Consider the following 25687-nt stretch of genomic DNA (forward strand, 5'->3'; position numbering starts at 1 on the left):
GGGTTCCTCCATGGCCCCCGCATACGCCAACCTGTATATGTCTCAATTCGAAAATCTGTATCTGTGGCGTACTACCAATTTGGCAGTAGTATGCTATTACAGATATATTGACAACATTTTCATGGTGTGGCGGGGGACCATGGAGGACCTACAAACTTGGTTTGAGAAATACAACATGGCCACCAGTAATGTAAAATTTAAAATGACGGTTGATACACAGACTATCTACTTCCTGGATTTGACAGTCTTTAAAAAGGTACATCAATTGGGCACCACCCTATATCACAAACAAACTGATCGTAATTCTATCCTGAGAGCAGATAGCTGTCACCCCCGGCCCTTTTAAAGGGCATAGTCAAGTCTCAGTTTGTAAGAACAATGAGAAATAATTCAGAGATGCATACTGGGGTCTCCCAACTGGCAGGAGTGGGAGAGAGATTCCGTGAGAGGGGGTACAAATCCTCTACTATCCAAGACAACATGATCACAGCATCTTTACTTATTCAAGATGAACTGATTAAGCCCACATCCAAGAGAGACATGAGCAATAAATTAATTATGTCTACTACATTCACTCTAACCACAAAAAATAAGGGACACATCTTACATCAGCATTGGCCCATAATGGCGTCTGATCCAAAACTAACATTTACTCGTCAGTTACAACCTATGGTGGGTTTTAAGAGGGGTACTAATCTTAAAGACCTCCTAATGCGCACTGATCAGAAATCGAGCTACACCACAGGGGCCACAATAAACTTCAAAGGATCTTACAGATGCTTAGGCTGTACAACGTGTAATGGTCTGGTCAGTACCAAAACCTTTCATCACCCACACACCAATAGGAGATATGTGATTAAACACTCCATTACGTGTACCACCACACACGTGGTGTACCTCCTCTTCTGCCCATGTTCGTGCTTCTATGTGGGCAAAACTACAGGCACGTTACGAGAACGAATGGCAAACCACAGGCATGCAATAAGATCTGCACTAAAACAAGGTGACTCTGAACAGCCTGTCGCACGCCATTGCGCCAAGCAAGGTCACGCTGTTTCTTCTATACGTTACATCCTCATTGACCACATACCCCCTTTGGACCGGGGAGGGGATAGGAGCAAGACATTGCTTAAACGTGAAGCTCAGTGGATCTTCAAACTTGGAACCATACATCCAGGCGGATTAAATACCACACCAGATTTCAAAAATCTTATTTGATTCCTTAAGGTAGTGCCACATGCTTGGGGTATAATCCAGGGTCAGAGTGGCTACGTGTAGCTTCCAGCTCCATTGCTCCTAGGAACAATGCCAGCTGATCGCTTACGACACATCCTGGTGGAGGGGATACCCCCCACCTTGGTTGTGGAAGCCTGGACCCTGAGGTAGAATTACCTACGTATGCACCTTAGACCTTACTTTGGGGTTTCACTTCATTACTCCTCAATATGAAGGAGTTACAAGAGGGACTATCTCTATCTATTCAAGCTTGGTCATCTACAAGCTAGCCTTACTTACCCTTCTGTATCTGTGTGTTAAGGAGAAATATATATCAGATGTAATTAAGATATATTCCTATACATCATCTAGCATTATTTTAATATATGATAAGGCATATCCATGAGACATAGTGTGGTATCCATCTAAAGGTTGGATTGTGAATATTGATATAACCACATATACTTTCCCCAGTATCAGCTTGATAATTTATGTCTCTTTGAGAGTTTACTGTATAATTAGGTGAATATCTCTATTGGGCTCAGTATTTGCATATGGCCATAACAATACAGATGAATTGATGTATTGATACATTAACAGTCTTTGGGTAAATGGTAAATAGATTTGTACCTAATTAATTACAGTAAAATATCTATCTTTCCATACTTCTACTGGAAAACATAATTATATGTTGCTGCAAATAGATCCTGGGGGTATACAGTCAGTAAAGAACCCCCGTATGATTTGCAGCCATTCTACATCATTGTATGAGTTGATAACAAGCACAGCAAGTACCATCATTTTTTGCATTTAATTTTATATTTATTTGTGTACATTAATTGTTGTGTTTATTTATGTATGAATGTGACCTAGAATGTTTATCACTTATTGTCACATATATATGTTTGTCACATTATGGGATTTAACACAGCGTTAAGACACAATGTAGGAATGTTTATTATAACCATAGCTAAAGTTGCTATGACGATGTGTATACACTTTGACACTTAAAACTGCCGATTAGAGCTAATATCACGGCGATTGAAGGCAGATCTTTAATACATCAGAAGGCACTTTAGTACTTGTTTACTGGATACACATTATATACCATTTGTGTAAGAGTTAATATATGACGGCATAATACATGACACTGCCTGTAAGCTTCACATTGTATTGCCGCGAAACCGGAAGTGAGATAACATCACATCTGGTAGGTATTAACACAGTGGAACGCAAGATGCGTTCCACACTCGATATTTGGCACACTTTTGGAGTAACACTTGTTTGGTGAGATATTGTTTGAAACACTATAAATTGTGAGATGTTTGTTTGTAAGTTGATGCTGATGAAGGGGTTGTGAACCCCGAAAACGTTCCATTAAAGAATTTTGTGGAAGCCCTGATAGTGCATCTGTTTCTGTTACATATACTATCCATATTTGCACCCAGGCTGCTGTCTCTTGGTGGGCTGAACTGGAAATTGTTTGAATATATATATATATATATATATATATATATATATATATATATATATATATATATATATATATATGTATATATTTGTATACCTGTATATTCATATAAATATATAAGTATAGATATATATTTTACAAAAATAATTATTATATTATATATATATATATATATATATATCAAAATAAAAAGAGTATTGCATTGAGCAATGACTTGTGGCAGACGGTCCCTAAGGTGGAGGGAGCAGTCTCTACCCTAGCGAAGCGTACAACTATCCCGGCCGAGGACAGGGATTTTGCTTTTCTAGATCCAATGGACAAAAAATTAGAGGGTTACATTAAAGGGACACTGTAACCAAAAATTTTCTTTCGTGATTCAGATTGAGCATGAAATTTTAAGCAACTTTCTAATTTACTCCTATTATCAAATTTTCTTCATTCTCTTGGTATCTTTATTTGAAATGCAAGAATGTAAGTTTAGATGCCCGCCCATTTTTGGTGAACAACCTGGGTTGTCCTTGCTGATTGGTGGATAAATTCATCCACCAATAAAAAAGTGCTGTCCAGAGTACTGAAACCAAAAAAAAGCTTAGATGCCTTCTTTTTCAAATAATGATAGCAAGAGAACGAAGAAAAATTGAAAATAGGAGTAAATTAGAAAGTTGCTTAAAATTTCATGCTCAATCTGAATCACGAAAGAAAAATTTTGGTTACAGTGTTCCTTTAAGAAAATGTTTATTCAACAAGGTTTTATTCTCCAGCCTCTTGCATGCATTTCCCCAGTCACTGCTGCTGCGGCTTTCTGGTTTGAGTCTCTAGAAGAGGCTCTACAGGTAGAAACCCCGTTGGATGATATCCTTGACAAGCTTAAAGCTCTTAAGCTAGTCAATTTATTTGTTTCTGACGCCGTTGTTCATTTAACCAAGCTAACGGCTAAAAACTCAGGTTTTGCTATTCAGGCGCATAGGGCGCTATGGCTTAAATCCTGGTCAGCTGACCTTACTTCAAAGTCTAAGCTTCTCAACATTCCCTTCAAGGGGCAGACCCTATTCAGGCCTGGACTGAAGGAGATCATTTCTGATATTACTGGAGGAAAAGGTCACGCCCTTCCTCAGGATAGGTCCAACAAATTAAGGACCAAACAGACTAATTTTCGTTCCTTTCGAAACTTCAAGAGTGGCGCAGCTTCAACTTCCTCTAATACAAAACAAGAGGGAAATTTTGCCCAGTCCAAGCCGGTCTGGAGACCTAACCAGGCTTGGAACAAAGGAAAGCAGGCCAAAAAACCTGCTGCTGCCTCTAAAACAGCATGAAGGATCAGCCCCCGATCCGGAAACGGATCTAGTAGGGGGCAGACTTTCTCTCTTCGCCCAGGCTTGGGCAAGAGATGTCCAGGATCCCTGGACGTTGGAAATCGTGTCCTAGGGATATCTTCTGGACTTCAAAGCTTCTTCCCCAAAAGGGAGATTTCATCTCTCACAATTATCTGCAAAACAGATAAAGAGAGAGGCATTCTTACATTGTGTTCAAGACCTCCTAGTTATGGGAGTGATCCACCCAGTTCCAAAGGAGGAACAGGGGCAAGGCTTCTATTAAAATCTGTTTGTAGTTCCCAAGAAAGAGGGAACCTTCAGACCAATCTTAGATCTCAAGATCCTAAACAAAATTCTCAGGGTCCCATCCTTCAAGATGAAGACTATTCGAACCATCCTACCTATGATCCAGGAGGGTCAATATATGACTACCGTGGACTTAAAGGATGCTGATCTTCACATTCTGATACACAGAGATCATCATCGGTTTCTCAGGTTCGCCTTCCTAGACAGGCATTACCAGTTTGTGGCTCTTCCCTTTGGGTTAGCTACGGCACCCAGAATCTTTACGAAGTTTCTAGGGTCACTCCTAGCTGTCCTAAGGCCGCGGGGTATAGCAGTAGCCCCTTACCTAGACGACATTCTGATACAGGCGTCGAATTTTCAAATCGCCAAGTCCCATACGGACATTGTTCTGGCATTCCTGAGGTCTCATGGGTGGAAAGTGAACGAAGAAAAGAGTTCTCTATCCCCTCTCACAAGAGTTTCCTTCCTAGGAACTCTGATAGATTCTGTAGAAATGAAGATTTACCTGACAGAGGCCAGGTTGTCAAAACTTCTAAATTCCTGCCGTGTTCTTTATGCTACTTCTCGCCCTTCAGTGGCTCAGTGTATGGAAGTAATCGGCTTAATGGTAGCAGCAATGGACATAGTGCCGTTTGCCCGCCTACATCTCAGACCGCTGCAACTTTGCATGCTCAGTCAGTGGAATGGGGATTACACAGATTTGTCCCCTCTACTAAATCTGGATCAAGAGACCATGGATTCTCTTCTCTGTTGGCTATCTCGGGTCCATCTGTCCAAAGGTATGACCTTCCGCAGGCCAGATTGGACAATAGTAACGACAGATGCCAACCTTTTGGGCTGGGGTGCAGTCTGGAACTCCCTGAAGGCTCAGGGCTCGTGGACTCAGGAGGAGGCACTCCTTTTGATAAACATTCTGGAACTAAGAGCGATATTCAATGCTCCTCAGGCTTGGCCTCAGCTTGCTGCGGTCAGGTTAATCAGATTTCAGTCGGACAATATCACGACTGTAGCCTACATCAACCATCAAGGGGGAACAAGGAGTTCTCTAGCAATGTTGGAGGTTTCAAAAATAATTCTATGGGCAGAGGTTCACTCTTGCCATCTATCAGCTATCCATATCCCAGGAGTAGAGAACTGGGAGGCGGATTTTCTAAGTCGGCAGACTTTTCATCCGGGGGAGTGGGAACTCCATCCGGAGGTATTTGCTCAGTTGATTCAACTTTGGGGCAAACCAGAACTGGATCTCATGGCGTCTCGTCAGAACGCCAAGCTTCCTTGTTACGGATCCAGATCCAGGGATCCCAAGGCAGCGCTGATAGATGCTCTAGCAGCGCCTTGGTCCTTCAACCTGGCTTATGTGTTTCCACTGTTTCCTCTGCTCCTTCGTCTGATTGCCAAGATCAAGCAGGAGAGAGCTTCGATGATTTTGATAGCACCTGCGTGGCCACGCAGGACTTGGTATGCAGATCTGGTGGACATGTCATCACCTTCCACCTTGGACTCTGCCGCTGAGGCAGAATCTTCTACTTCAGGGTCCTTTCAACCATCCAAATCTAATTTCTCTGCGTCTGACTGCTTGGAGATTGAACGCTTGATTTTATCAAACTGTGGTTTCTCTGAGTTGGTCATTGATACCTTAATTCAGGCTCGAAAACCGGTCACCAGGAAAATCTATAATAAGATATGGTGTAGATATCTTCATTGGTGTGAATCCAAAGGTTACTCATGGAGTAAGGTCAGGATTCCTAGGATATTATCTTTTCTCCAAGGATTGTCAGCTAGTTCCTTAAAGGGACAGATTTCTGCTCTGTCTATTCTTTTGCACAAGCGTCTGGCTGATACTCCAGACGTTCAGGCGTTTTGTCAGGCTTTAGTTAGAATCAAGCCTGTGTTTAAACCTGTTGCTCCGCCATGGAGTTTAAATTTGGTTCTTAAGGTTCTGCAAGGGGTTCAGTTTGAACCTTTGCATTCCATAGATATTAAACTTTTATCTTGGAAAGTTCTGTTTTTAGTAGCTATCTCCTCGGCTCGAAGAGTTTCGGAGTTATCTGCTTTACAATGTGATTCCCCTTATCTCATTTTCCATGCAGATAAGATAGTGTTACGTACCAAACCTGGTTTTCTTCCTAAGGTGGTATCTAACAAAAATATCAATCAGGAGATTGTTGTTCCTTCACTATGTCCTAATCCTTCTTCAAAGAAGGAACGTCTTTTACACAATCTTGATGTGGTTCGTGCTTTAAAATTTTATTTACAAGCTACGAAGGATTTTCGTCAAACATCTGCTTTGTTTGTGGTCTACTCTGGACAGAGGAGAGGCCAAAAGGCTTCGGCAACTTCTCTTTCTTTTTGGCTAAGAAGTATAATCCGCTTAGCTTATGAGACTGCTGGCCAGAAGCCTCCTGAAAGAATTACAGCTCATTCCACTAGAGCGGCAGCTTCCACATGGGCTTTTAAGAATGAGGCTTCTGTTGAACAGATTTGTAAGGCGGCGACTTGGTCTTCGCTTCATACTTTTTCTAAATTCTACAAATTTGATACTTTTGCTTCTTCAGAGGCTATTTTTGGGAGAAAGGTCTTACAGGCAGTGGTGCCTTCCGTTGAAGCGCCTGCCTTGTCCCTCCCTTCATCCGTGTCCTATAGCTTTGGTTTTGGTATCCCACAAGTAATGGATGAATCCGTGGACTGGATACACCTTACAAGAGAAAACAAAATTTATGCTTACCTGATAAATTTATTTCTCTTGGGGTGTATCCGGTCCACGGCCCGCCCCGTCATTTTAAGGCAGATGTTTTTTATTTTTAAACTACAGTCACCACTGCACCCTATAGTTTCTCCTTTCTCTTGCTTGTCTTCGGTCGAATGATTGGGAGTGGCAGTTAGGGGAGGAGCTATATAGACAGCTCTGTTGTGGGTGTCCTCTTGAAGCTTTCTGTTGGGAAGGAGAATATCCCACAAGTAATGGATGAATCCGTTCACTGGATACACCACAAGAGAAATAAATTTATCAGGTAAGCATAAATTTTGTTATCACACATTAGTCATGCATACATCTGTACAATGTTGCCTTCTCAGGCAGTCAAGGAGTTAATAGCAAGATTAAGTTATTAACTATGTTTTGCAGAGCCAAGCGTTCCAAAAATCAAGACTCAGTCAGCAGTAGAACTGAACATAATAAAGTGCTAAACTCTCTGCCCATTGCCTGGCACAAAGCTGGAGGCTTAAACTGACAAGAAGGGCCTGGTAAGGTCACTGTATCCTTGCTGCAAAATAACACAAAAATGTGAAATAATAGATAGAGAAGGAGGGGGCTGGGAAGGGTTGTTTTGCGGCATTAAAATTGTGGCTTTGGGTGCATTTTTTCTTTTGCTGTATTTTTTGTTGCTGGTTATCAATTTTAGTTTTTATGAGTTGCAATCTGCTTGGTGAGATCTACCATATGTTCTGAGCGATTTCAACATGACAGCTTATAGATTTACACCCATAAAAATTGCTAAATGAGCTTGATTTATGGGAGGTTGGTATTTCAAATAGAAGACAACCCACCCCCCATGTTCCCTTCTCTTTTGTGCCCTCTGCCATACTCATTTTGTTTCCTGTAGATATTTTATTTCTTTGTCGCAAACGATTTAACCCTTTCAGCGTGATTCACTTTAAAATCGTCCTTTTCTACATGTCCTGCTGCTTTTGTCAGTTTTCTGATGTATAGGTAAAGGTGTATCCATCATCCCATCACAGAAGTTACTGGATTTAGAAGTAAACCCACTTACGGCTAACGTTGCAAAACACAAATTTGTTGTTAAAGGTAAAATATTTAGCAATTCCTTATTATTTCAGCCCCAGTGCCAGATGTTCCTAAGATAAAGCAGACAGCAATCTAAGGATTCCCAAGCTGAATATTTAAAAGATGAATTATTTCAATGCACTCTACATTTTCCTACATTTTGTAAGATGGACACATTCAGTCTTGGGGTCAATTTATTATAGTGCGAGCGGACATGATACAATGTAGCGTATCAAGTCCGCCGCACAACGATAAATGCCGACAGCATACGCTGTCGGCATTTATCATTACACAAGCAGTTCTTGTGAACTGCTTGTGCAATGCCGCCCCCTGCAGATTTGCGGCCAAAAGCAGACGGACAAGTTATGGAGCAGCGGTCTTTAGACCGCTGCATCATAACTGCTGTTTCCGGCGCTCGCGCGGAAACAGGGACATCCGGAGTTTTAAAATTTGGCCCCTATGTTTTGTGTGCTAGTAAAACAGGTATTTTAGAAATATGGATAACATATTCTAAAATGAGGTGATACAGGATTTTAGAGGGAAAATTAAGTTTAATCAGGTTGGACAGAAAGGCTTAAAAGGGTAATTAAACAAAAAATAATCTACCAACAACATGAAAGAGCACTATTTAAAAGCATATTTTGCAGCATGAAACAAGGCTATGTAAAAGTAGGGACAAGTACTTGTGATCTGAGGAGTACAAGCATCTTTCATTAGCAATAAAGAGGGTCAACTTTAAGGAAAAACAGATCAGAACTAAGGGGTGGGCCTGATTTTATATTTCATTGTGCAGGTGACTATGCTGTGGGAGTAAAAGTAGGTCAGAGCTAAGATGCATAGCAGGGTCTAATTTGCGTTTAAGGTGGTTTCATGCTGGGTGGGGGAAACAAATCAGATGGTGAATCTGATTTGTAAAGGTTCTATGGGTCAGATAGAGGGTAAATGCTTCAGCATAACTATCTTTGGAGGATGTGAAGATTTTATTGGGAAATGGTCACACCATCAGCTATAATAGTTGATCTTTAGAGGATATACATCTTTTATTTATGTTTCATCTAAGGAAAATAAATAATTATTTGGGGTAAGGCATATAGGTTTATTAATTATATTGAGTGATCCTTGGGATCTCATGGGCAGGTTTTACTTTATATATGAATTAATTTATTTATTTGAACCCATCAAATAATTTTAGCTATTATAAACACAAAATCAGTTTTGATATACCTTACACATCTGTAGATGTTGATCTTCCGACACCAACAGACCAAGATTGTTCTGTACAGTGGCCTCCATGTCTAGCAACCAGTCCAGTGATTCTTGACAGTCAGCCTCCACCTCCTGTAGACTATGGGAAAACAAAAAAATAATTATTGCCTACAGAGAAAAAACAGATCACTATTATCTGTTTTGTAAGGTTGGAAGCTTATTTGCCCATATTAATATTGTCTTAGTCAGTATGTAGGGAGGGAGCATCAAATCAGTCTACCAGTCTGGATGACTACAATAGTCTGAGGAATGAAGCTGCTAATACCTTTCTGAGGTCTGGCTGCACTCAATAGGTGCCAGGTGAGAGTGTGGAGGATCCTTGGAGTACTGCTCACTGCTCAGCTGCAGAGACATCTGGGATACAGCATCTCTTTGCGCTTCTAAAAAGGTGGGAGTGCCGTTTGCCTGCAAAGAGGAAGTGAGAACACAGATTTAACATTGATCTCTGAGCACAGTATTTAAAGGGATAGTCTACACGAGATTTTGTTATTGTTTTAAAAGATAGATAATCCCTTTATTACCCATTCTCTAGTTTTGCATAACCAACACAGTTATATAAATACACTTTTTACCTCTGTGATTATTTTGTATCTAAGCCTCTGCAAACTGCCCCCTTATTTCAGTTCTTTTGACAGACATGGGGCGCGATCCGATATACGGCGCAGGTTTTGGCGCAAGCGTGGAAACCTGCACCGCCCGTAGTTTCAGCTCACAACTCAAGCTATCTCATATACGGCGCCGCCAGATGCTAAAGTGCCGTAAGTCTGACAAACTAGCGATGTCCAGAAATCTGCGTAAGTACAAATTTCTGGAGTCGCCAGTGACTTACGGCACTTTAGAAACTGCCGCCGCATAAAAAAACTGACTAAGTTATAAAATCACCTGTACTGTCTAACACGCCTCCCAAACATAGCCCGTCATGTATACCCCTCTATCCGCAATCCCCCCTCTCACTCCTAATAATAAATATATTAACCCGTAAACCGCCGCTCCCGGACCCCGCCGCCACCTATATTAAATGTATTAACCCCTAATCTAATCCCCCTACACCGCCGCCACCTATTTAAACTATATTACCCCCTAATATGATCCCCCTACACCGCCGCCACCTATTTAAACTATATTACCCCCTAATATGATCCCCCTACACCGCCGCCACCTATATTAAATGTATTAACCCCTAATCTAATCCCCCTACACCGCCGCCACCTATAATAAATGTATTACCCCCTAAAATACTAAAATGCCCCTACCCTAAACTAAATTAAAAATAGCCCTGAAAAGGGCTTTTTGCATGACATTGCCCCAAAGTAACCAGCTCTATTACCAGCCCTTAAAAGGGCCTTTTGCAGGGCATTGCCCCAAAGTAACCAGCTCTATTACCAGCCCTTAAAAGGGCCTTTTGCGGGGCATTGCCCCAAAGTAACCAGCTCTATTACCAGCCCTTAAAAGGGCTTTTTGCGGGGCATTGACACAAATTAATCAGCTCTTTTGCCTGTAATCTAATCCCCCTACACCGCCGCCACCTATAATATATGTATTACCCCCTAATCTAATCCCCCTACACCGCCGCCACCTATATTAAATATATTAACCCCTAATCTGACCCCCCTACACCTATATTAACTATATTAACCCTAATTATATTAGGGTTAATATAGATAATATAGTTATTATATTATATATATTAACTATATTAACCTTATCTAACTCTAACACCCCTAACTTAATTATTATTAAAATAAATCTAAATAATATTAATAATATTAACTAAATTATTCCTATTTAAAACTAAATACTTACCTATAAAATAAACCCTAAGATAGCTACAATATAATTAATAATTACATTGTAGCTATTTTAGGGTTTATATTTATTTTACAGGTAACTTGGTATTTATTTTAACTAGGTACAATAGCTATTAAATAGTTAATAACTATTTAATAGCTACCTAGTTAAAATAATTACCAATTTACCTGTAAAATAAATCCTAACCTAAGTTACAAATACACCTACACTATCAATAAATTAATTAAATAAACTACAAATATCTAAACTAAAATACAATTAAATACACTAAACTAAATTACAAAAACAAACACTAAATTACAAAAAATAAAAAAAGATTACAAGATTTTTAAGCTAATTACACCTATTATAAGCCCCCTAATAAAATAACAAAGCCCCCCAAAATAAAAAATTCCCTACCCTAATCTAAATTACAAAAGCAATCAGCTCTATTACCACTGATTAGAATAGCCAATAGAATTACAGTAGCTCTTATTCTATTGGCCATTCAAATCAGCCAATAGAATTAAAGTAGCTCGCATCCGATTGGCTGATTTGAATTTGAAGGCTCAAATCAGCCAATAGGAATTCAAGGGACGCCATTTTTAATTGCGTACCTTGAATTCCTATTCAGTGTATGGCGACGATCGTATGAAGAGGATCCTCCACGCTCCGGCTCCGGTCTTCAGTTCCAGCGGTCTTCAGTTCCAGCGTCGCCGATCTTCAGTTCCAGCATCGCCGGTCTTCAGTTCCAGATGGACGGTCTTCAGCTCCGTGGTCATCGGTCTTCAACTCCTCCGCTCCGTGCCGGCTGGATCCTGGAAGAAGAAGAGGTCGCTGCCTGGAAGAAGACTTCTCCGCCTGGAACAGGACCTTCTCTGCCGGTCTTCAGGACAGGTAAGGAGCACTTGGGGGTTAGACTAAGGTTTTTAAGGGGGGATTAGGTGGGTTAGAGTAGGGGTATGTGGGTGGTGGGTTGTAATGGGGGGGTTGTTGTTTTTTTTACAGGTAAAAGAGCCGATTACTTTGGGGCAATGCCCCACAAAAGGCCCTTTTAAGGGCTGGTAATAGAACTGATTACTTTTGTAATTTAGATTAGGGTAGGGAATTTTTTTTATTTTGGGGGGCTTTGTTATTTTATTAGGGGGGTTAGAATAGGTGTAATTAGCTTAAAAATCTTGCAATCATTTTTTTATTTTTTTGTAATTTAGTGTTGTTTTTTTTTTGTAATTTAGCTTAGTGTATTTAATTGTATTTTAGTTTAGATATTTGTAGTTTATTTAATTAATTTATTGATAGTGTAGGTGTATTTGTAAATTAGGTTAGGATTTATTTTACAGGTAAATTGGTAATTATTTTAACTAGGTAGCTATTAAATAGTTATTAACTATTTAATAGCTATTGTACCTAGTTAAAATAAATACCAAGTTACCTGTAAAATAAATATAAACCTTAAAATAGCTACAATGTAATTATTAATTATATTGTAGCTATCTTAGGGTTTATTTTATAGGTAAGTATTTAGTTTTAAATAGGAATAATTTAGTTAATATTATTAATATTATTTAGATTTATTTTAATAATAATTAAGTTAGGGGTGTTAGAGTTAGATATGGTTAATATAGTTAATATATATATAATATAACTATATTAACTATATTAACCCTAATATAATTAGGGTTAATATAGGTGGCGGCGGTGTAGGGGGGTCAGATTAGGGGGTAATACATTTATTATAGGTGGCGGCGGTGTAGGGGGATTAGATTACAGGCAAAAGAGCTGATTACTTTGTGTCAATGCCCCGCAAAAAGCCCTTTTAAGGGCTGGTAAAAGAGCTGGTTACTTTGGGGCAATGCCCCGCAAAAGGCCCTTTTAAGGGCTGGTAATAGAGCTGGTTACTTTTGGGCAATGCCATGCAAAAGGCCCTTTTCAGGGCTATTTGTAGGGTTAGACTTAGGTTTAGTGGTAGGGAAATTTTAGTATTTTAGGGGTTAATAAATTTAATATAGGTGGCGGCGGTGTAGGGGGATTAGATTAGGGGTTAATAATTTTAATATAGGTGGCGGCGGTGTAGGGCGATCATATTAGGGGGTAATATAGTTTAAATAGGTGGCGGCGGTGTAGGGGGATCATATTAGTGGGTAATATAGTTTAAATAGGTGGCGGCGGTGTAGGGGGATTAGATTACAGGCAAAAGAGCTGATTACTTTGTGACAATGCCCCGCAAAAAGCCCTTTTAAGGGCTGGTAAAAGAGCTGGTTACTTTGGGGCAATGTCACGCAAAAAGCCCTTTTCAGGGCTATTTTTAATTTAGTTTAGGGTAGGGGCATTTTAGTATTTTAGGGGGTAATACATTTATTATAGGTGGCGGCGGTGTAGGGGGATTAGATTAGGGGTTAATACATTTAATATAGGTGGCGGCGGTGTAGGGGGATTAGATTAGGGGGTAATATAGTTAAAATAGATGGCGGCGGTGTAGGGGGCTCACATTAGGGCGTAATAATTTTAATATAGATGGCGGCGGTGTAAGGGGATTACATTAGCGGTTAATAATTTTAATGTAGGTGGCGGCGGTGTATGAGGATCACATTGGGGGTTAGACATTTAATGTAGGTGGCGGCGGGGTCTGGGAGCGGCGTTTTAGGGGTTAAACACTTTATTAGGGATGCAGCGGGGGATCGCGGTTGACAGTTAGATAGACATTGCGCATGCGTTAGGTTTTATTTTGCAGTTCGCGGTTGACAGGTAGATAGACACTGCGCATGCGTTAGGTTTTATTTTGCAGCCAGTTTAGGGAGCTACGGGGCTCCAATACAAAGCGTAAGGCTTACTACGCCTGCAATTTGTGGCAAGGTGAAAATGGAGAAAGATTTCTCCATTTTTGCCACGTAAGTTCTTACGCTGTATATTGGATACCAAACTGCGCTGGTTTGGTATACCTGTCTATGGGCCAAAAAACTACGGTCGAAGGCAGAAATATACGAGCGTAACTTCTATGTTATGCCGTATATGTGATACCAAACCAGCGCAAATTTTGGCGTTGCAGGCTTTTGCGGGCAACGATTTATATTGGATCGGGCCCATGCATTTTAGCAAATCAGTGCTGGCTCCCTGGAACTTCACGTGCGTGAGCACAGTGTTATCTATATGACACACATGAACTAACACCCTCTAGTGGTGAAAAACTGTGAAAATGCCCTGAGGGAAGAGGTGGCCTTCAAGAAATTAGCATATGAACCTCCTAGGTTTAGCTTTCAACTAAGAATACCAAGAGAACAAAGCAAAATTGGTGATAAAAGTAAATTGGAAAATTGTTTAAAATTACATGCCCTATCTGAATCATGAAGGTTTATTTTGGACTTGACTGTCCTTTTTTTTATCAAAATCTGGAAAACACAAAAAGACCCTAAAAATTGATTTCAAATTTGTTTTCCATCCTAGAAAACTACAAATTCTGAGGAGGTAAACAGAAACCTTAAAAGGACATCAAACTAAAATTCAATCCCCATAAAATATCTAATTAAACACAACTTAAATAATATAAGGCTAGATTACAAGTGCCAAGCTAACGTATTAAAATATCGGGTCAGTATTAACTTGAGTGCGTATTACAAGTTGAAAGTAAATGTGACTGCAAGAGCACAAACTAAATTTGTGCTTGTCTGGTTAGCGTGACTGATGACCTCGCATAAAGAGTTAGGGCTAAACTTACAGTTTCCTTAAACACTACATAAATACATTAAAATTAACAGTTATACTCATATATACACTATTTAATACAAATTATTTTTTTTATAAATATTAAACAAAAGGTATATGGTATTTGAATGGAAAGGGCTATAATGTATATATACATATGTATATATGTATATATATATATATATATATATATATATATATATATATATATATATATATATATATATGATACAAAAAGTCCAGCACTCACTATGCTAAATAGTCGTTGGGGTGCAACCCAAAATATAGACAAAAAATGGTTCAAAGAGAGCACTCGCCGTGAATCAAAGTGAATGTTTTAATCCAGTATGTAAACGTTTTCGGGGAGTGTCCCCGTCATCAGACAAGTGAAAAAGAAAGGCCACTTGTCTGATGACGGGGTCACTCCCCGAAAACGTTTACATACTGGATTAAAAGATTCACTTTGATTCACGGCGAGTGCTCTCTTTGGACTATTTTTTTTATATATATATGTACCACTGCTTGAAGAAGGTGTCTTCCAGAAACTGGCAGTAGGACTGGGAGTTGAGCTTGACTCCATCCTCAACCCGAAAAGGCCCCACAAGCTCATCTTAGATGATACCAGCCCAAACCAGTACTCCACCTCCACCTTGCTGGCGTCTGAGTCGGACTGGAGCTCTCTGCCCTTTACCAATCCAGCCACGGGCCCATCCATCTGGCCCATCAAGACTCACTCTCATTTCATCAGTCCATAAAACCTTAGAAAAATCAGTCTTGAGATATTTCTTGGCCCAGTCTTGACGTTTCAGCTTGTGTGTCTTGTTCAGTGGTGGTCGTCTTTCAGCCTTTCTTACCTTGGCCATGTCTCTGAGTATTGCACACCTTGTGCTTTTGGGCACTCCAGTGATGTTGCAGCTCTGAAATATGGCCAAACTGGTGGCAAGTGGCATCTTGGCAGCTGCACGCTTGACTTTTCTCAGTTCATGGGCAGTTATTTTGCGCCTTGGTTTTTCCACACGCTTCTTGCGACCCTGTTGACTATTTTGAATGAAACGCTTGATTGTTCGATGATCACGCTTCAGAAGCTTTGCAATTTTAAGAGTGCTGCATCCCTCTGCAAGATATCTCACTATTTTTGACTTTTCTGAGCCTGTTAAGTCCTTCTTTTGACCCATTTTGCCAAAGGAAAGGAAGTTGCCTAATAATTATGCACACCTGATATAGGGTGTTGATGTCATTAGACCACACCCCTTCTCATTACAGAGATGCACATCACCTAATATGCTTAATTGGTAGTAGGCTTTCGAGCCTATACAGCTTGGAGTAAGACAACATGCATAAAGAGGATGATGTGGTCAAAATACTCATTTGCCTAATAATTCTGCACTCCCTGTATATATATATATATATATATAAAAATGAATATATATTTAACAAAAAATACATCATATATATATATATATATAATTATATATTTAAAAATAAAAAGAACAATTGGAAGAACATTAGAATGTAAAATATTCATAACTAACTGAGTTTCGCTGTCGGTTTTACTGTCGGGTTAGCGTGCAGTCGATAAGTGTTAGTTTTTTCCAGTTTGTGCTCTCCATTGAAGTCTATGGGGAGAAAAGTTAGAGTGGTCATGGCATGCTTAGTCCTGAAGTTAGCTCACTCACGCGCAAACATTTTACTTGAAATACACTTGCTAACCCATGTCTATTCAATGTTTTTTTTTGCTTGTTTTTCTTGTAATTTGCTTTGTAAATTGTGGACATAAAAGTGTATTGAAAATGTATGATGTCCTCATTTTCCAGTATGTTATCCTATAACATGAGAAGGTGAAGCATAAAGATTTGTAATTATTTAGACACCAATGAATTGTTACCCCTCATTATAATACCATCCCACCCTATGCTCTACAACATGGAATAAAATGTATTCTTTTCACAGATTACATTACAATTGACACTTGTTATGTATTGTATGATTTTATGAACACACAGTGTTATGTTTCATTGAAAGAAATATGGTAACATTTAGTGCTTTGCACAGAATATCACTAATACTTTCATTTAAGAGGAAGGCAGATGGGAAGATTTGGCAGGGAGTTCTTATTCATTTATATAGTTTAAAAATTGACCTTGAATACTCAATGTTATAGCAGTAGCATTGGGGCATGTTATAATTATAACAAAATATAGAGTGTGGTATACACCAATATATACCACACTCATAGGGGGCGCTTCCTGGAAGCTAAAACACAAAAACATAAAAAATCATGTAATCAAAAAATGGTTGTATATAATTAACAAATACAAATGAAAGTCCAAACAAACAATCATGAAAGGTGGTGCAAATCGAAAATGGCAGCTCTCTGTCATAGGACGGTCAACCTGATGTATCGGGGTCTAAGGGAAGAAGGAAACAGAGGCGCCAAACATGGCCTAGTATCGCCAAGGCACTTAAAAACCAAACCAACAGATGAAATATACTCACAAGTGAGGTGCACCCATATGGTGCTGTTGAAACAGACTAGAACTAAAGCAGTGGTCCAGCACACTGATCCCCGCCTGAGGAAACAGCCCTTAGGTGGCTGAGAAACGCGTTGCTTGTTTTAATAAAGTCTTTTAATTATACACTTGCTGCAATTTAGTTTGTGCTATTGCTCGGGATTCATAATCTCTCTAGCTTCTTTTGGGAACTTATTCCTGGGACCGCTGCTGTCCTGCCTTCGGGAGTCTTACAGTCCACTGGGTGGCTGAGAGGTCCCAGTATTGCTGATATTGCACCTGGAGGTGCTCTGCTTCTTGTAAGTGCAACCTTACAGTCATATATCTCTTTGGTCCAAACGGTACTGAGCTATGTCTGTGTGCTCCTCTTGTTCCTCCAGGCATTAACCAACGGACCCTCTTAAGGACACTTTTGGATCTGGAGCTGTGCTGGCAGGATCAGTGTGCTGGACCACTGCTTTAGTTCCAGTCTGTTTCAACAGCATTATATATGGGTGCACCTCACTTGTGAGTATATTTCATCTGTTGGTTTGGTTTTTAAGTGCCTTGGCGATACTAGGCCATGTTTGGCGCCTCTGTTTCCTTCTTCCCTTAGAGCATGTTATAATTATGTTGAAAGTTAAAGGAATATGAAACCCAGCATTTTTATTTCACGATTCAGGTAGAACATACAATTTTAAACAACTTTCCAATTTACCTAGATTATCTACCTTGCTTAGTTCTCTTGGTATCCTTTGCTGAAAAGCTCAGGAGCTAGCTACTGATTGGTGGCTGCACATATGTCTATTGTCATTGGCTTACTGATGTGTTCAGCTAGCTCCCAGAAATGCATTGCTGCTCTATCAATAAAGAATAAAAAAGAATTAAGCAAAAATTATAATAGAAGTAAATTGAAAAGTTGTTTTAAAATGTATGTTATATCTGAATCATAAAATAAAAATGTGGGGTCCCTTCATGTCCCTTTAATTATGCGACATATATAAATACTGACAACACTGTTTGGGTGCATGGGTGTGTTTCATGCTCATATATTGCCTCTAGAACCATAGTGCTAACTGGTACAAAACCCTTGATCTTAGTAGAACCCCTAGCCTGAATAAATTAAGAAAGAAGCTTTGACCCTCTCACTGTAGCCTTTTTTAAACTGTATGGGCGTATCTACTTCTGAGCACTGTTGGACACCATACATGCAGAACTGCAGGGTTGTGCATTAAAGGGACACTGAACCCAAATTTTTTCTTTTGTGATTCAGATAGAGCATGCAATTTTAAGCAACTTTCTAATTTACTCCTATTGTCAAATTGTCTTCATTCTCTTGGTATCTTTATTTGAAATGCAAGAATGTAAGTTTAGATGCCGGCCCATTTTTGGTGAACAATCTGGGTTGTTCTTGCTGATTGGTGGATAAATTCACCCACCAATAAACAAGTGCTTTCCATGGTCTGAACCAAAAAAATAGCTTAAATGCCTTCTTTTTCAAATAAAGAAAGCAAGAGAACGAAGAAAATTTGATAATAGGTGTAAATTAGAAAGTTACTTAAAATTGCATGTTCTATCTGAATCACAAAAGAAAAAAACATAATTTATGTAAGAACTTACCTGATAAATTCATTTCTTTCATATTAGCAAGAGTCCATGAGCTAGTGACGTATGGGATATACATTCCTACCAGGAGGGGCAAAGTTTCCCAAACCTCAAAATGCCTATAAATACACCCCTCACCACACCCACAATTCAGTTTAACGAATAGCCAAGAAGTGGGGTGATAAGAAAAAAGTGCGAAAGCATATAAAATAAGGAATTGGAATAATTGTGCTTTATACAAAAAAATCATAACCACCACAAAAAAGGGCGGGCCTCATGGACTCTTGCTAATATGAAAGAAATGAATTTATCAGGTAAGTTCTTACATAAATTATGTTTTCTTTCATGTAATTAGCAAGAGTCCATGAGCTAGTGACGTATGGGATAATGATTACCCAAGATGTGGATCTTTCCACACAAGAGTCACTAGAGAGGGAGGGATAAAATAAAGACAGCCAATTCCTGCTGAAAATAATCCACACCCAAAATAAAGTTTAATGAAAAACATAAGCAGAAGATTCAAACTGAAACCGCTGCCTGAAGTACTTTTCTACCAAAAACTGCTTCAGAAGAAGAAAATACATCAAAATGGTAGAATTTAGTAAAAGTATGCAAAGAGGGCCAAGTTGCTGCTTTGCAAATCTGATCAACCGAAGCTTCATTCCTAAACGCCCAGGAAGTAGAAACTGACCTAGTAGAATGAGCTGTAATCCTCTGAGGCGGAGTTTTACCCGACTCAACATAGGCAAGATGAATTAAAGATTTCAACCAAGATGCCAAAGAAATGGCAGAAGCTTTCTGGCCTTTTCTAGAACCGGAAAAGATGACAAATAGACTAGAAGTCTTTCGGAAAGATTTAGTAGCTTCAACATAATATTTCAAAGCTCTAACAACATCCAAAGAATGCAACGATTTCTCCTTAGAATTCTTAGGATTAGGACATAATGAAGGAACCACAATTTCTCTACAAATGTTGGAATTCACAACTTTAGGTAAAAATTCAAAAGAAGTTCGCAACACCACCTTATCCTGATGAAAAATCAGAAAAGGAGACTCACAAGAAAGAGCAGATAATTCAGAAACTCTTCTGGCAGAAGAGATGGCCAAAAGGAACAAAACTTTCCAAGAAAGTAATTTAATGTCCAATGAATGCATAGGTTCAAATGGAGGAGCTTGAAGAGCCCCCAGAACCAAATTCAAACTCCAAGGAGGAGAAATTGACTTAATGACAGGTTTTATACGAACCAAAGCTTGTACAAAACAATGAATATCAGGAAGAATAGCAATCTTTCTGTGAAAAAGAACAGAAAGAGCAGAGATTTGTCCTTTCAAGGAACTTGCGGACAAACCCTTATCTAAACCATCCTGAAGAAACTGTAATATTCTCGGTATTCTAAAAGAATGCCAAGAAAAATGATGAGAAAGACACCAAGAAATATAAGTCTTCCAGACTCTATAATATATCTCTCTAGATACAGATTTACGAGCCTGTAACATAGTATTAATCACAGAGTCAGAGAAACCTCTTTGACCAAGAATCAAACGTTCAATCTCCATACCTTTAAATTTAAGGATTTCAGATCCTGATGGAAAAAAGGACCTTGAGACAGAAGGTCTGGTCTTAACGGAAGAGTCCACGGTTGGCAAGAGGCCATCCGGACAAGATCCGCATACCAAAACCTGTGAGGCCATGCCGGAGCTACCAGCAGAACAAACGAGCATTCCTTCAGAATCTTGGAGATTACTCTTGGAAGAAGAACTAGAGGCGGAAAGATATAGGCAGGATGATACTTCCAAGGAAGTGATAATGCATCCACTGCCTCCGCCTGAGGATCCCGGGATCTGGACAGATACCTGGGAAGTTTCTTGTTTAGATGAGACGCCATCAGATCTATTTCTGGAAGTTCCCACATTTGAACAATCTGAAGAAATACCTCTGGGTGAAGAGACCATTCGCCCGGATGCAACGTTTGGCGACTGAGATAATCCGCTTCCCAATTGTCTATACCTGGGATATGAACCGCAGAGATTAGACAGGAGCTGGATTCCGCCCAAACCAAAATTCGAGATACTTCTTTCATAGCCAGAGGACTGTGAGTCCCTCCTTGATGATTGATGTATGCCACAGTTGTGACATTGTCTGTCTGAAAACAAATGAACGATTCTCTCTTCAGAAGAGGCCAAAACTGAAGAGCTCTGAAAATTGCACGGAGTTCCAAAATATTGATTGGTAATCTCACCTCCTGAGATTCCCAAACTCCTTGTGCCGTCAGAGATCCCCACACAGCTCCCCAACCTGTGAGACTTGCATCTGTTGAAATTACAGTCCAGGTCGGAAGCACAAAAGAAGCCCCCTGAATTAAACGATGGTGATCTGTCCACCACGTTAGAGAGTGTCGAACAATCGGTTTTAAAGATATTAATTGAGATATCTTTGTGTAATCCTTGCACCATTGATTCAGCATACAGAGCTGAAGAGGTTGCATGTGAAAACGAGCAAAGGGGATCGCGTCCGATGCAGCAGTCATAAGACCTAGAATTTCCATGCATAAGGCTACCGAAGGGAATGATTGTGACTGAAGGTTTCGACAAGCTGCAATCAATTTTAGACGTCTCTTGTCTGTTAAAGACAGAGTCATGGACACTGAATCTATCTGGAATCCCAGAAAGGTTACCCTTGTCTGAGGAATCAAAGAACTTTTTGGTAAATTGATCCTCCAACCATGATCTTGAAGAAACAACACAAGTCGATTCGTATGAGATTCTGCTAAATGTAAAGACTGAGCAAGTACCAAGATATCGTCCAAATAAGGAAATACCACAATACCCTGTTCTCTGATTACAGACAGAAGGGCACCGAGAATCTTTGTAAAAATTCTTGGAGCTGTAGCTAGGCCAAACGGTAGAGCCACAAACTGGTAATGCTTGTCCAGAAAAGAGAATCTCAGGAACTGAAAATGATCTGGATGAATCGGAATATGCAGATATGCATCCTGTAAATCTATTGTGGACATATAATTCCCTTGCTGAACAAAAGGCAAGATAGTCCTTACAGATACCATCTTGAACGTTGGTATCCTTACATAACGATTCAATATTTTTAGATCCAGAACTGGTCTGAAGGAATTCTCCTTCTTTGGTACAATGAAGAGATTCGAATAAAACCCCATCCCCTGTTCCGGAACTGGAACTGGAACTGGCATAATTACTCCAGCCAACTCTAGATCTGAAACACAATTCAGAAATGCTTGAGCTTTCACTGGATTTACTGGGACACGGGAAAGAAAAAATCTCTTTGCAGGAGGTCTCATCTTGAAACCAATTCTGTACCCTTCTGAAACAATGTTCTGAATCCAAAGATTGTGAATAGAATTGATCCAAATTTCTTTGAAAAAACGTAACCTGCCCCCTACCAGCTGAGCTGGAATGAGGGCCGCACCTTCATGTGGACTTAGAAGCAGGCTTTGCCTTTCTAGCAGGCTTGGATTTATTCCAGACTGGAGATGGTTTCCAAACTGAAACTGCTCCTGAGGACGAAGGATCAGGCTTTTGTTCTTTGTTGAAACGAAAGGAACGAAAACGATTATTAGCCCTGTTTTTACCTTTAGATTTTTTATCCTGTGGTAAAAAAGTTCCTTTCCCACCAGTAACAGTTGAGATAATAGAATCCAACTGAGAACCAAATAATTTGTTACCCTGGAAAGAAATGGAAAGTAGAGTTGATTTAGAAGCCATATCAGCATTCCAAGTCTTAAGCCATAAAGCTCTTCTAGCTAAAATAGCTAGAGACATAAACCTGACATCAACTCTAATAATATCAAAAATGGCATCACAGATAAAATTATTAGCATGCTGAAGAAGAATAATAATATCATGAGAATCATGATTTGCTACTTGTTGCGCTAAAGTTTCCAACCAAAAAGTTGAAGCTGCAGCAACATCAGCCAATGATATAGCAGGTCTAAGAAGATTACCTGAACACAGATAAGCTTTTCTTAGAAAGGATTCAATTTTCCTATCTAAAGGATCTTTAAACGAAGTACCATCTGACGTAGGAATGGTAGTACGTTTAGCAAGGGTAGAAATAGCCCCATCAACTTTAGGGATTTTGTCCCAAAATTCTAACCTGTCAGACGGTACAGGATATAATTGCTTAAAACGTTTAGAAGGAGTAAATGAATTACCCAATTTATCCCATTCTTTGGAAATTACTGCAGAAATAGCATTAGGAACAGGAAAAACTTCTGGAATAACCACAGGAGATTTAAATACCTTATCTAAACGTTTAGAATTAGTATCAAGAGGACCAGAATCCTCTATTTCTAAAGCAATTAATACTTCTTTAAGTAAAGAAATAATAAATTCCATTTTAAATAAATATGAAGATTTATCAGCATCAATCTCTGAAACAGAATCCTCTGAACCAGAAGAGTCATCAGAATCAGAATGATGATGTTCATTTAAAAATTCATCTGTAGGGAGAGAAGTTTTAAAAGATTTTTTACGTTTACTAGAAGGAGAAATAACAGACATAGCCTTCTTGATGGATTCAGAAACAAAATCTCTTATGTTATCAGGAACATTCTGCACCTTAGATGTTGAAGGAACTGCAACAGACAATGGTACTTTACTAAAGGAAATATTATCTGCATTAACAAGTTTGTCATGACAATTAATACAAACAACAGCCGGAGGAATAGCTACCAAAAGTTTACAGCAGATACACTTAGCTTTGGTAGATCCAGCACTAGACAGCGATTTTCCTGTAGTATCTTCTGACTCAGATGCAACGTGAGACATCTTGCAATATGTAAGAGAAAAAAACAACATATAAAGCAAAATAGATCAAATTCCTTATATGACAGTTTCAGGAATGGGAAAAAATGCCAAAGAACAAGCTTCTAGCAACCAGAAGCAATGAAAAATGAGACTTAAATAATGTGGAGACAAAAGCGACGCCCATATTTTTTAGCGCCAAATAAGACGCCCACATTATTTGGCGCCTAAATGCTTTTGGCGCCAAAAATGACGCCACATCCGAAACGCCGACATTTTTGGCGCAAAATAACGTCAAAAAATGACGCAACTTCCAGCGACACGTATGACGCCGGAAACGGAAAAGAATTTTTGCGCCAAAAAAGTCCGCGCCAAGAATGACGCAATAAAATGAAGCATTTTCAGCCCCCGCGAGCCTAACAGCCCACAGGGAAAAAAGAGTCAAATTTTTGAAGGTAAGAAAAAATGAATAATTCAAATGCATAATCCCAAATATGAAACTGACTGTCTGAAAAATAAGGAAAGTTGAACATTCTGAGTCAAGGCAAAACATAATTTATGAAAGAACTTACCTGATAAATTCATTTCTTTCATATTAACAAGAGTCCATGAGCTAGTGACGTATGGGATATACATTCCTACCAGGAGGGGCAAAGTTTCCCAAACCTTAAAATGCCTATAAATACACCCCTCACCACACCCACAAATCAGTTTAACGAATAGCCAAGAAGTGGGGTGATAAGAAAAAAAGTGCGAAGCATATAAAATAAGGAATTGGAATAATTGTGCTTTATACAAAAAAATCATAACCACCACAAAAAAGGGTGGGCCTCATGGACTCTTGTTAATATGAAAGAAATGAATTTATCAGGTAAGTTCTTACATAAATTATGTTTTCTTTCATGTAATTAACAAGAGTCCATGAGCTAGTGACGTATGGGATAATGACTACCCAAGATGTGGATCTTTCCACACAAGAGTCACTAGAGAGGGAGGGATAAAATAAAGACAGCCAATTCCTGCTGAAATAATCCACACCCAAAATAAAGTTTAACAAAAAACATAAGCAGAAGATTCAAACTGAAACCGCTGCCTGAAGAACTTTTCTACCAAAAACTGCTTCAGAAGAAGAAAATACATCAAAATGGTAGAATTTAGTAAAAGTATGCAAAGAGGACCAAGTTGCTGCTTTGCAGATCTGGTCAACCGAAGCTTCATTCCTAAACGCCCAGGAAGTAGATACTGACCTAGTAGAATGAGCTGTAATTCTCTGAGGCGGAATTTTACCCGACTCAACATAGGCAAGATGAATTAAAGATTTCAACCAAGATGCCAAAGAAATGGCAGAAGCTTTCTGGCCTTTCCTAGAACCGGAAAAGATAACAAATAGACTAGAAGTCTTACGGAAAGATTTCGTAGCTTCAACATAATATTTCAAAGCTCTAACAACATCCAAAGAATGCAACGATTTCTCCTTAGAATTCTTAGGATTAGGACATAATGAAGGAACCACAATTTCTTCTACTAATGTTGTTGGAATTCACAACTTTAGGTAAAAATTCAAAAGAAGTTCGCAACACTGCCTTATCCTGATGAAAAATCAGAAAAGGAGACTCACAAGAAAGAGCAGATAATTCAGAAACTCTTCTAGCAGAAGAGATGGCCAAAAGGAACAAAACTTTCCAAGAAAGTAATTTAATGTCCAATGAATGCATAGGTTCAAACGGAGGAGCTTGAAGAGCTCCCAGAACCAAATTCAAACTCCAAGGAGGAGAAATTGACTTAATGACAGGTTTTATACGAACCAAAGCTTGTACAAAACAATGAATATCAGGAAGAATAGCAATCTTTCTGTGAAAAAGAACAGAAAGAGCGGAGATTTGTCCTTTCAAAGAACTTGCGGACAAACCCTTATCTAAACCATCCTGAAGAAACTGTAAAATTCTCGGTATTCTAAAAGAATGCCAGGAAAAAT

The 25687-nt window shown here is 39.2% G+C and overlaps 1 protein-coding gene across 1 annotated transcript in view; it reads right to left on the reverse strand.

Moving 5' to 3' along the window:
- Window positions 1–25687, reverse strand: part of AKAP6 (A-kinase anchoring protein 6) — a 418445-nt gene that overhangs the window by 107237 nt on the left and 285521 nt on the right. The window contains exons 6-8 of the mRNA XM_053711854.1: window positions 17068–17095; window positions 9621–9760; window positions 9314–9434 (exon numbers count right to left, since the gene is read on the reverse strand). Of these exons, the coding sequence (XP_053567829.1) occupies window positions 9314–9434; window positions 9621–9760; window positions 17068–17095 (289 nt within the window). The remainder of the gene's footprint in view (window positions 1–9313; window positions 9435–9620; window positions 9761–17067; window positions 17096–25687) is intronic.

The sequence above is a fragment of the Bombina bombina genome, chromosome 1 (genome assembly GCF_027579735.1).
Source record: "Bombina bombina isolate aBomBom1 chromosome 1, aBomBom1.pri, whole genome shotgun sequence".
NCBI classification, from domain to species: Eukaryota; Metazoa; Chordata; class Amphibia; order Anura; family Bombinatoridae; genus Bombina; species Bombina bombina.